The sequence below is a fragment of the Natator depressus genome, chromosome 18, assembly GCF_965152275.1.
Source record: "Natator depressus isolate rNatDep1 chromosome 18, rNatDep2.hap1, whole genome shotgun sequence".
Classification (NCBI taxonomy): domain Eukaryota; kingdom Metazoa; phylum Chordata; order Testudines; family Cheloniidae; genus Natator; species Natator depressus.
The window spans coordinates 6,745,061-6,757,277 of NC_134251.1; the positions used below are offsets into that span (position 1 = coordinate 6,745,061).

The 12,217-nt window shown below is 49.5% G+C and overlaps 1 protein-coding gene across 1 annotated transcript in view; it reads right to left on the reverse strand.

Annotated features, from left to right (window-relative positions):
* ATP13A2 (ATPase cation transporting 13A2) overlaps positions 1–12,217 on the reverse strand; it is a 70,132-nt gene that overhangs the window by 33,656 nt on the left and 24,259 nt on the right. Inside the window, exons 4-9 of the mRNA XM_074975266.1 lie at positions 11,730–11,788; positions 9,998–10,109; positions 9,793–9,872; positions 3,226–3,303; positions 1,502–1,571; positions 131–265 (exon numbers count right to left, since the gene is read on the reverse strand). Of these exons, the coding sequence (XP_074831367.1) occupies positions 131–265; positions 1,502–1,571; positions 3,226–3,303; positions 9,793–9,872; positions 9,998–10,109; positions 11,730–11,788 (534 nt within the window). The remainder of the gene's footprint in view (positions 1–130; positions 266–1,501; positions 1,572–3,225; positions 3,304–9,792; positions 9,873–9,997; positions 10,110–11,729; positions 11,789–12,217) is intronic.

Here is a 12,217-nt window from a genome sequence, read left to right on the forward strand (position 1 = left end):
TCTGGCTGCTCTTCTGTTCCATGGGTGCAGAGCGGGAGTTGCTCAGCATCCCCGGAGTAACCCTGCAATGCGGAGCGGACAGCAGAACGCAGCCTTTTGTCCTGCCCCTCCCAAGAGGCCGGACACCCACCTTTCTAGTCTCGCAGAGAGACAGCCCTATGGATATTGCAGAGATGATGAATATGCAGGCAGCATAGTAGTAGTAATTGTCACAGAGCCACAAAATGATGCTGAAAACCTGGAAGACGTAGAAGGGATTCAACACCTGGAAAGAGAGAACAAGCAGGGGGCCTTTAGGGCAATCAGTATACAAAGAAACTCTCCGACTCAGTATGTGGCAGCTGGTTGAAAGACAGGGAGATTAGGGGGCTACTGGCAGTGCTGGGAAAGCTGGTGGACAGAGCACATCACGGCCCTGGATTCTTCACCCGCTGGTGCAGAGCAGAGGGCTCCACATCCTGAGGAGCGCAAGCAATCTCCCGCAAGCTACTGATGGGCGTGCCCCGTCTGAGCTAGGAGATGCTACAGCGCTTGTCCGCGGCAGGTACCGCAGCCTGCCCGCCATTAACCGTAACCTGCTGTGGCCTGGCTTCCCCGCCTCTCGCGTCTCACCCACGCCCATCAAGTCTGGCCGACCGGCATCTGTTAAAACGGTCGTCGTCCTGCTGTTGGTGAGTCAATATCCCCACCCCTTCAGAGTTCGGAAAGGGACTTCCCCAGTCCTCCAAGAAAACAGCAAAGACCTGACCTGGCAATGCATTACAAACCAAGAGGGGGGTGCGAGGAGAGAGAAACCACCACGCAGTTCACCCCACACTAGCCCAGCCACTGAGTGGAGATACGGGAAGAGCAGCGGGTGTTTTTCAAAGGTCTCTTCTGAAAATCCACATTATGGGTCACTGTATTAGAGATGGGGCAGGTGCTGAGCTGGGTTCGCAGACAGTGAAACGCAAACCACGGAACATCTATTGGTTGGCCTCCTCCTGGAGGAACCATGGACCAAGGGAGATCTTGCCAGGGCTCCCGACTGGGTCATGTCAATGTGCCCAACGCTGGAAAAACCTCTGATTGTGGCGGAAGGACATCGGAAGAAGAATGCATTACAGTAGCACCTAGAGGCCCCAACTGAGATCAGGACTCCATCGTGTAGGTGCTGGACAAACGCACAGCAAGGAAGTTTGTAAGCGCTTTGGGGCAGGGACTAACTAGACAAGACAGACACAGGAAGCAACTAGCCCAAGGTCAACCCATAGATCAGTGGCAGAGCTGGGAATAGAACCCAGGACTTGCAACATCTAGTCCAGAGCCCTAGCCACTAGGCCCCTGCACTAGCACATATTCAACAGGGTTTTTCTCTAACAAGGGGCTTCACAGAGGGCCCCATCTTGTCCCGCCAGGCCTGGCTAACACGGAGTCTATTTCTGCCAGGTCTGAGGAGGGGAAAGCTGATCTTTCCCTTCTGCGAAAGGCAGCCGCCACGTTACACGTTGTAGCTTTGTACCTCGTCCACCAACAGCTGGAGGTAGGATTTGACCGGCACATCAATCAGGTTTGGCCCATAGACCTTTCTCCTGTGCAGAACAGAACAGAAACCAGAGGTTTTAGGTGAAGACTCGGAATTTCACACTTTCCTGTTAAGCGAGCTACACATTGCCCAGATCTCACCCCCGGCTCGCAGTGCCAATTTAAAGCGGAGCACAGGGTAGTCAGCCTACCGCCGTTAGGGAAGTCTCTACGCCAGCTAGCAGTGCACACAGATCCCGCCTGAGTTTTACTATAACCCCGGCCCCCCACCCCCTCCTACTGTTGTTAAACGCATGAGCACATCTAGTTGGTTAAGCAGTCATAAGTTCTTTGGGCGTGAGAAGAGAATCTGACCTCTCTGGGGAGCACCCAGCACAATGGGGTCCCAAGCCATCATAATACATAGCGCCAGGAAATAAGTCAGGCAGCTGTAAAGATGGATGCCAAGTGGTGGCTGGGCAAAGGGGCACACAGAGTGGTCACTAGCCCTTTGACCTCTGGCAGGGGGGGCACTCTCAAGGTAGGTTAGGATACAAATGAAATTAACACTGTGATCTCCATATAATAGCTAGGGAATCCTTATTTACATCACCCAAGTTATTGCATAATTTTTAAAAAAAACAACCCTGATGTTAAAGCTGAATGTACATTTTAGACGTCTACCCGCCCTGCTCCGGACACACGTCTGTATCTACAGCCGGTCATCAAGGCCTGTACTCTGCAGTCAAACAGCCACATCCCCTAATTCGTTATAATCGCCATGCTCCCCACCCAAGCTTTGTTGCTGCTCGTTAACAACAGGTACCGAGGTGGCAGGTAGCGAGCTCTTTGGGGCAAGAAGCAAGGCTTTTCTATGGACAGCGGAAGTGCCTGGGTACATTCTGGGGGGGCCGTACAGGGAACAATAAAGCTGCTAATCAGAGCTGGATCCTGCGCTCATTTAAGTCAACGAGAAAGCCCCCGTTACTGTTAACGGTGCAAGATCAGGGTCTACCTGAGACAGTGTCCACAAAGCTGGGATAGCAGGAGCTGCAGCTCAGAACGGCGCCGCCTCGCCAGAAAACCACTGCCCAGAGCCAACCTGTTAGTTCTCGCAGGTGCCATCAGTCACCCGAAAGCTGATCTGCGGGGCAAGTGGCTGCGCCAGGCAGTGATCTCTTCAGTCACACAAGCTCATAGGGTCGTGCCTGGTTTGCTACTGGAGGGAAAGCCTCTGAAGCTAGCGCTGGTGATTCAGAAGGTGGTGGACAGAGGATAGAGTCAGGCCCCAGCAGGGCATTTGGGGACATCGTCCTGCTGGAGGTGAAATCTTTCGGAGAAGACCTGAGAGGGGACGTGAACACTTGTCCACGGGACTTTGCATAAACCTGGGCCCTTGTGTGACCATATTCAGATTTCCCTTGCACTACAGTGACACCCGCATGGGCTTTCTGAGCTGATCAGCCAGGTTCCAAATTCACGTGCTTTGCATATGACTTTAGGAAGGCCAAAGCAAGCCAGAACGCACAAGGCACAGACTGTTGGCATGGAGGGATTAAAATCCTGCACTGATCTGAGACAGCTCTGCTCCCCGTCCCACAGGTTAACTACACACCAAGCTTTTTATGCTTCCTTGTCCAAACCAGCTTTGCCACTCCCTGAAACAGCCCGATCTGCAGCCAGACCCGTCCCCAATCGTTAACAAAGCCATAGTGTACTTACCTGGTGCTGTGGTCTTGGTGGTTGAGGCCTGACCGGGAGAGATGGATGTCTGCACAGGTCCAGCCGTCATTTAAGACACTGAAAAATACATGCACCAAAAAGAAGACACCTGGATTTACACACGTCCAGTAATAGCCAAATCCAGGTGAGGGTATGTGGATAGAAGTGAAGGCGACCAGAACTCAGGGACACATGGATATTATCTCAAATATCCTGCATTATGAGGGGTAGGGCTCATTTTAAAAGAAAGAGCCCACCACATAAACCTGTCCCTTAGTTTTATTAACCATTCGAACAATACTAAGCTGGTGCCATCACATACCAATCAGTTATGCAGAGATGGCTGTCACGGTTAGCCTCCTACAATGAAATCTATAGTATTACACAAACTGGGGAGAGAGTCCAGAGGAGAGCAACAAAACTGATCGGAAGGTATAGAAAACCCGTCCTCTGAGGGAAGTCTAAAAACCTGGGCAGGTTTAGCTTTGGGAAAAGACGACTGAGGGGGGACCTGAGAACAGTCTTCAAATACGTCCAGGGCTGTTACAAAGAAGATGGTGACCAATTGTCCTCCGTGTCCACTGAAGGTAGGACAAGAAGCAACGGGCTTCATCGGCAGCCAGGGAGACTTAGGTTAGAAAGTGGGGAAAACTTTTCAACTCTAAGGGTAGTTAAGCTCTTGAAGAGGCTTTCAAAGGAGGCTGCAGAATCCCCATCAAGGGAGGTTTTAAAGAACAGGTTAGACAAACACTTGTCAGGGATGGTCTAAGTATACTTGGTCCTGGCTTGGGGGGTGGGGCAGGACTAGACAGCTGCTTGGGGTCCTTTTCAGCCCTACATTTCTACGTTATAGACCTATGCAGCACACGCACGTGCCAGGATTCTGACTGAGTTTCAACATTTGTCAGTACCAGCAGATCTCAACAGTACAATAACTGAAATAAAACATTTTCAGATCAATAGGTCTGACAGAGCAGACGGACAGGTAAATAAAGCTGAATTAAAGCTATAAATGCTAAACGCTAACACAAGTGCATCAGGGGCTTGGTCCTGCTTTGAGCAGGGGGTGGGACTAGATGACCTCCTGAGGTCCCTTCCAACCCTGATATTCTATGATTAAAGGTTACAAGGTCAAGTCGTAAGAAACCAGGACATTGTTCACCGGTGGGAATAGAAAGCTCACACTCTGGCCTAAGGCAGCTCTGGCAACATTAGTGCTGGCACTGGGCACTTGCTGCATATTTTATCGTACGTATTTGCAGAGCGGAAAACATTCATTCAACACAGGAAAAAGGAGTTTTAAAAGAGGCCACCCAAACCAACACTACAGATGTGCCGTGTAACCAGATGAAAAGGTCTTCTGAAGAATCATTACCCTGAAGAAGCTGTGAACCCCCAACTCAATCTTTGTGTTGCATTAACGGAAGCTTTATGCATTTAATCTGCGAAGTGGTGGGTGTGTGGCTTTTTGTTTTTTAAACAGATATCGGAGGATTGCTACCAGAATTTCCAAGCTGTTGAATCAAGAGGCATATGCTCAGCTAGATGCACAAGAATGCATCTTTCTTAGTGCGCACCTACTAATTAAAAGGACCGGTCTACCTTGCATGCTCCATGGACATTTTCAAATGGCTGCAACTGTGCTAAATTGCAGACAGTCCTCTGTCCCTGCCCCCAAACCAAGCAAGGACACTAACCCAAAAAGAACTATGGCCATGCCATGTTCCAAATATTTTTGAAGTTCCGATCACTAAAGTTTGACTTTTGATCAAATTTAGAACTTTTTTCTGAAACATTCACCTTTGGGGATGATACTTTCCATGCTCAGATTCTGCTTGAAGATATTTATATGCTTTGCACAAAGGAGGTCAGAATCACTACCCCATTTCACATATGGGGAAACTGAGGCACAAATAAGTGATTTGCCCAAGGTCGCCCGGCAGGCCAGTGGCAGAGGAGGGAATAGAACCCAGGACTCATTGGTCTCAGTCTAGTGATCTCTTTGCTGGGCTACGCTACCTTTCTCTGGACTATTTTCCTTTCTTAACTACAGAAGGTGCAATCAAGAACCTATAACAATAAAACCTAAGTACAATCACAATTGATGACACCGAGACTCTATTACGGTAAGAAAATAAACCAGAACCCAACATTCACACAGAAACACTGCTAACAGACCTGCTTGGCTGCTCACAAAAATCTGTCTAGCAAAACTAAATGGTTTAATTTTTCTCTAATCATTTTAGCCAGATTAAGAAATTTATTTTTTTAAAAGCACCCCTTGGCTCAGGATTTTCATGTCATCGTCAGGAGGTATCACGAGAAACCTCAAATCACAAGGGCGAAGGGGTGATCGGTGTTTCGTCACAACCGATTTGTGGGCACAACAGCCTCTATACAAGCCCTACCTATGTGAGCTTGGGAAAAATGTATTCTGAAAGTTCACACCATGAAAAGTTCCGATAGGGGATCAGTCAGAAAGCCTCCCAGGAGAGGTGGAGCAATGTGCTTTTCTGTGCCCAGATCCAGAGCTCTCACCCCCTGGCCTCAGGAGTAACACCAGAGACTTATTTCACAGTCCGATGGCTTCAAACTGTCATGGTTTGGACTTCAAACAAACCAAAGTACAGCTTAAAGATTTTTAAGGCCGTAAGGAACTATTCGATCAGCTAGTCTGACCTCCTGCATAGCACAGGCCTGCCGAGTTTTTTGGTGTCACTGTCCAGATCAGAACTCCACTTTGAGTTCAATATACATGACACAAAGGGGGGAAAAAAAAAGCTTCGAGTCAACAAGAATTATCCTTTCACGTGTATTTCCTCTCCACACTCCAGCTGGGAGCCTCAACATTTCAGATGGCAGCCTGAACGCTCTACAGATTTGCAGGCTAGTTCTGGGGGCTGGCCCAGGATGAATCCCCATCCTCCAGATCAGGGTTTCCTGTTACATAAGCACACAGCATTGCAGAGCTGCACGCAAGAAGCCACTTCATTGTGCTGGCCTATTAAATCACTTTCTTTCTGCCTAGGCATGGTTCTGGTAGGGTTGGCTTATTCTTAGGCTTGGCTTCACCTATGCAGTAGCATAACCACTTTAGACCTCAATCCAGGATCAGGACCCCATGGAAACAGATAGGAGGGAAAATACCATCCTTTCTTCTCCAGGGAGATTACAATCTAGAGTCAAGGTGATTTCATGTAATCGCCATTAGACAAAACCAAATCATCCCTCTCCTCCGAACCCTCTGCCACTAAATAGATGGACCTAGGTAAGGGCAGCGGCACCCACAAGCCATTTGCTAAGGGTGAATCTACACTAGGAAAAGTGATCTTCTGTTATTAAGAGTCGCCAGCCTCCTTCGTCTTACAACTGGACTTGGTACCATCTGGCTGCCAGGGCAGACACGCAGGGTGGGGTGCACTAGCCACCTCTAGGTCTCTGGGACACTTTCTGCAATGGACAGTGAAGAAAACTTGATCCTAATGGTACTTGCTGCTAAACCGTTTTCCACCTTGGTCCACGAGACCTGCTCTTAACGCCCATTGTCAACACCAGGTTATTTGACCAGTGCAGGCCACGCTTAAGGCATCACCAAACCAGGTGAGGAGATGGCGCAGATGCTCAATATGGGGGTATGAACGCAAGTCATTTTAGCCCCATCCAAAAGCACACAAACTGATATGACCTCACCTCACACATGGCACTGAATCTGCTCCCGTTAGCTGGCTTAGCCGGATGGAGACACAACAACATCTGAACCAGGTTTCCTCAAGCTGGGTCAAAACAGAGTTTGAATCCAGTCCTGCCAACCGGGTTCTCAGCCCAGGGTAGATGTGGGAAAGAGAGGCACCTCCAACTGGCTCATCTTTGTAAATTGTGAATATGTGGCTGCGACAAGGAGGGTCCAGGCACCCCCAAGAGAGAACAGGACCCCCCAGCCCCGCCAAATAAGCAATTAAATCAACAGGGTTATTGTACCCTACAAATGTGCTGAATAAGAGAACTGTGCTCAGAAACTTCAACTCCATCTCACAGCAGAGGTGAGTGGATCAGACAGCGAGAGGCACCACCCAAGCCAGGTGTTTACATGAAACCAGCTTCAAATAACCACCTGTCGCTCAGCCCAGGTAAAGACAACGGTGGACCATTAAACTATTGAGACAACAGAGAAGGTGGGTGGGTTAATACCTTGGTTGGATCAACTTTCGTTGGTAAGAGAGACAAGCTTTCCTCTCTTTCACCAACAGAAGCTGGTCCAATCAAAGATATTAACTCACCCACCTTGTCTCTCTAATATCCCGGGACCACAACAACACTGCATACATTGGGACACCTGAGAATTTCCCCCGCAACTGAAAAACCATGAGTCACCATGGGCGGGGGGGGGAGAAGAACCCTTTTAAAGCAGGTTTGTGTCTGAGCTTTGGTATCCTGAAGCTGTCTATGAAACACTGGAAACCCCCTAAAGCTAGGGGGTACACTGGGAAACCATTCAAAAGCAACAGGTAACTTGTATTAGGCCTGGTCTACACTAAAATAAGGTCAGTTTAACTATGGCCATCAGAGGTGTGAAAAATCCACCCCCCTGAGCGGTGTTGTTAAACTGACCTAAAGTCGCCGTGTGGACACTACTGGGTCGAAGGAAGAATTCTTCCATTGACCTAGCAACTGCTTCTCAGGGAGGTGGATTAACCACAGCGATGGGATGGATTAGTGTCCACACTGACACATTACAGGAGTGCAGCTGGGCCACTACAGAGTTTTAAGCGTAGACAAGCCCTGAGAAAAGTGATTTTATCTCGTGCAAAAGCGTAAAGCCTGAGGGTGTCTCTTTGTGTTTATTTACTGTGTCACTTGTATGGGTTGGGTCTCTCGCACAATTTCATCTCTGAATCGGTGGCTTTTCTATTCAATAAACCTTTTGTTTATTTTCACCCCACGCAGGTCTCTAGTGGGCAAACCACACGGATGTGGGGCCCAAAGTCAGCTGGTGTCTGGGGGGCTGGTTTCACACCTTTGAGGGTGACGCACTGGAGGGGAAAGTCAGCGTCTGGTGGTTAAGACCTCGGGGAGGACAGATTTGGGGAGACTCCGGACGGGAAGGGCTGCTGGTGTCACCCTGCAAAGGCTGGTGGATGCCAGGGTAGACCTTGTGCTTATGGGCCAGCTACTGGCATCAGGGCTCTGAACCAAAGTTGCACAGCAGAAAAGCCCCTGAAGTTACAGGGCAGGCGGTGACAGAACCCCTGACTGGTCCGGGCGATCACCAAAACGTCACAATGGAGGACAGTTTCTAGAGCAGGCAGCTCTCTGATTCGCCCAGCCAAGAGACAAGGAGGACAGGCTTGTGGTGAAGACATGTGCCTATCAGAAGATCTAGGTTCAATTCCTGGCTCTGACCTCAGGCAAGTCACTTAGTCACTGTGCTCAGCTCCCCAGCTCCCGTTTGCGCATCCCACTCTACCCTCCTGTATCTGCCTGTCTATTTGGGCTTCAATTCAGGACAACACTTGAGGCCTGTGTTGAACTTTAGGCATGCGCTTAGATCAGTGGAGGGCACCCTGCGGCCCATCAGGGTAATCTGATTGCGGGCCGTGAGACATTTTGCTGATGTTGACCATCGGAGGCTGCCCCCCGCAGCTCTCAGTGGCCGCAGTTCTCTGTTCCTGGCCAATGGGAGCTGCGGCCTGTACGTCTCTGTGGCCAGCCGCTTCCTGCAGCTCCCATTAGCCGGGAACGGCGAACCGTGGCCAAGCCTCCAATGGTCAACATCAGCAAAATGTCTCATGGCCTGCAATCAGATTAGTCCGATGGGCCGCACGCGGCCTGCAGGTTGCCCACCGCTGGCTTAGATGCTGTCCTGACTGGGGATGTTTTCCAGAATCAGGGCTTCAGCCTGTAAGTTCCTTGCAGGTGGGGCAGGTCGGTCTTCACTGCAGAGCTAACTTGGGCTTTTATTCAGTTGTTGCCCCCAACCTCTCTCCCGTCCACACACAAAACCCTCTCTCCTGAGTTTGGTGGTGCTTTCGTTCCAGGCTAGCTGGCCTGGCTTGGGGTGTGAGTTAGAAATCAAAAGCCACTTCCATGTGGGCAGGTAGCCTGCTCGCTTTGCAGTGACAACGTCGGCTGCATCCCTCGATCGCTGACAGTCCTCCAGTACCTTCCCACCATTCCCCGGGTGCCCACAAGGACAGACAAGTTCTCTCACAATTCATTGGGAAAGGATTGTAGAGAGGCTCAGCTCACTAGAGCTAAAAGCACCATGGCCACAATGTGCCCCCAGTAAAACGTGCATGAGCATAACACCTGTGAGGACGGGCAGGGCTTTGCCATCTGGCTGCTCACACCCAAGCGAGGCCAACCCGGGGTGCTCACCTGAGTTAACTCCGCAGTGAAGACAGACCTGGGGTGTCTCTACAGCACCAGCACAATGGGCCCCGATCTCTGCTGGGGTCTCCGGATACTACTATTGTGCAAATAAAGTTACTGAGGGTCACAGGCAAGAAGAGTGCAGAAGTAGAGCACGGAAGGGGAAAGTTCTTCCAGCTGAGAGGATGGCTGCCATACCTGACCTTGCAGTACGCCTGCCGTCTTTCAATCCAGATGTAGCGCGACCCTTCAAAGAGATGATAGCGCACGACGTTTTTCTAAACACAGAGAGAAACACGTGATGGAGAGTCCCCAGCTCCCAGCACGGCTCAGCCCCCTCTAGGACGAGGTTCTGATGGCCCCAAGGGCAAGACCCAACAGGAAGCAGAAGGAAGGACGTTACCTCCTCCTTCCTTTGAAGCTGGACGGTGTCTCTGCTGTCGTCTTCGTCCAACACTCCAATGGCAACACTGGTTCTCCCATCGTCGGCTCTGGCCCCAGGATGATGCTCGAGGCTTCTCGGGAAGAAGAGCGCAATGTCAAAAAGCCCTGCTCCCGAATAAAGGCCCCATCTCTAGGTGCTACTCTGAGCACAGAGCTTCAGTATGCAAGGGCTTTGGGAACCCTGGCGAACTCCAGGAGCCTTTCGAATTGCAACTACACGCAAGCCCATCTTGCAGTGCCTCTTATACCAGCGATGCACGCAGGCAATCCATGAGATGGGGAGTTAATCTGGCTCTGACTCCACTAAGAAATAAACAGTTGAACAACAGCTGTAATCTAAAATAAAACCAAGGTCTTTTCCGGTTATCCATGATCTGTAGCTGGGGTAGGCAACCTATGGCCCACGTGCCAAAGGCGGCATGCGAGCTGATTTTCAGTGGCACTCACACTGCCCGGGTCCTGGCCACCGGTCCGGGGGGCTCTGCATTTTAATTTAATTTTAAATGAAGCTTCTTAAACATTTTAAAAACCCTATTTACTTTACATACAACAATAGTTTAGTTATATATTATAGACTTCTAGAAAGAGACCTTCTAAAAACGTTAAAATGTGTCACTGGCACGCAAAACCTTAAATTAGAGTGAATAAATGAAGACTGGCACACCACTTCTGAAAGGTTGCCGACCCCTGGTCTATAGGGTTTCCCAGAGCAATTCCTGCCCAGGTGAGACCTCGCTAGCTGTTATAAAGTGCTCTGGGGATGCAGAACCCTATGCAGGTGTAAAGCGTGGTTCTTCTCTGAAAAATGACTATGTAGAAATGGCAGCGTCTCACGCAGCCAATCTGCGCCTTGTGCATATTCAGGATCACATCTGCCTGCTTTAGTAACTAGAAACAGATTCTGGTGCTTTTCACTCCTGTTAGCCCTGCAGGATCCAACATTATGTCACCCAGGTAATCTAGTGATTAAAGTGGAACCATCAGCTTAATCACACTTCTGTCTGAAAGGGTTTTGTTTTGTTTTTTAAAACCTACCATTGTTATTTATTACACCCAAGATCACTAGAACTGAAAGATCAGAGGGGGGAAAACACTATTTTACCAGTTTGTTTGCACAAAGTGTTACCCATTTCTTTTGTTTGTTTGGGTCTGTCACACAGCAACAAGGGAGAGAGAAGAAAAAAAGCAGGAAAATGTGATTGTAAAACACCACTTGTCAGATGGATTCAGGGGCTGCTATAATATCTGAAGCTATTTTTGTACAGCACCTTGCACAATGGAGTTCTGGTCCGTGACTGGGTGCTTGCTATGACAATAAAATAAAACAATCCAATTTTTCAGAGCTGATTGGCTTTCAAAGAGATGGTGACTTTTGGACTCCACAGGTATCGGAGTAATAATCAATCGTATATTCAGTGGATTTAATTGCGTTTCAGTGGGATGGTGGGTTTGTTCATACCCCAAACGCAAATCAGCGCTCTGGGTGCGTGAAATGGAACAAAAGCTGCATAGCTGCAAGGGGTTCAGTTTTGCACACCTCCATTCACATCCATTTCATTGTGTTTCAGTCCACAGTGGAACACACAGCAAGCCCCTGAGGGATCATTCACTCTCTTGGCAAAATCACAATGGGATCATTTGAGCACTGACCCAAACACTCAGGAAGGAGTGAATCCACAAGTCCCACTTACCTGCCCTCGCCGAGCTGTTCAGTTTGCACCTGGGTAACAAAGCACTGCCCGAACCGGTCCTGGAACATACAATTTCAAAACAAGTGCTTGAGGAAGGCTGGCCCCAGGTTTAGGGTGCTTGCAGGGGAACAATAAGTCCAGGGCTCAAGTCACTGCTCTGCCACGTAATCTCTGTGTGACCTTGGGCAAGTCACTCAGTCGCTCTGTGCCTCAGTTTCCCCCCTAACTTTTCATGCTGTGGGAGCTCTGCTTCTACACTTTGCACAGTCTCTGGTTACTGGCTGATAACATGTCTCACAGTGGCATCTGCAGCTCCCACAGAGATCAGGACCCTACCACACTAGGCCCTGGATGAGAGCTTCTGCCCTGAAGAATTTAGAAACTGAATTAGGCAAGGCAGAGGGTGGGAGGAAAGGCGCCAAATTACAGATGGTCACGCAGGGAGTCTGTGGCAGAGCCAGGAATTGAACCCAGGTCTCTTGACTCCC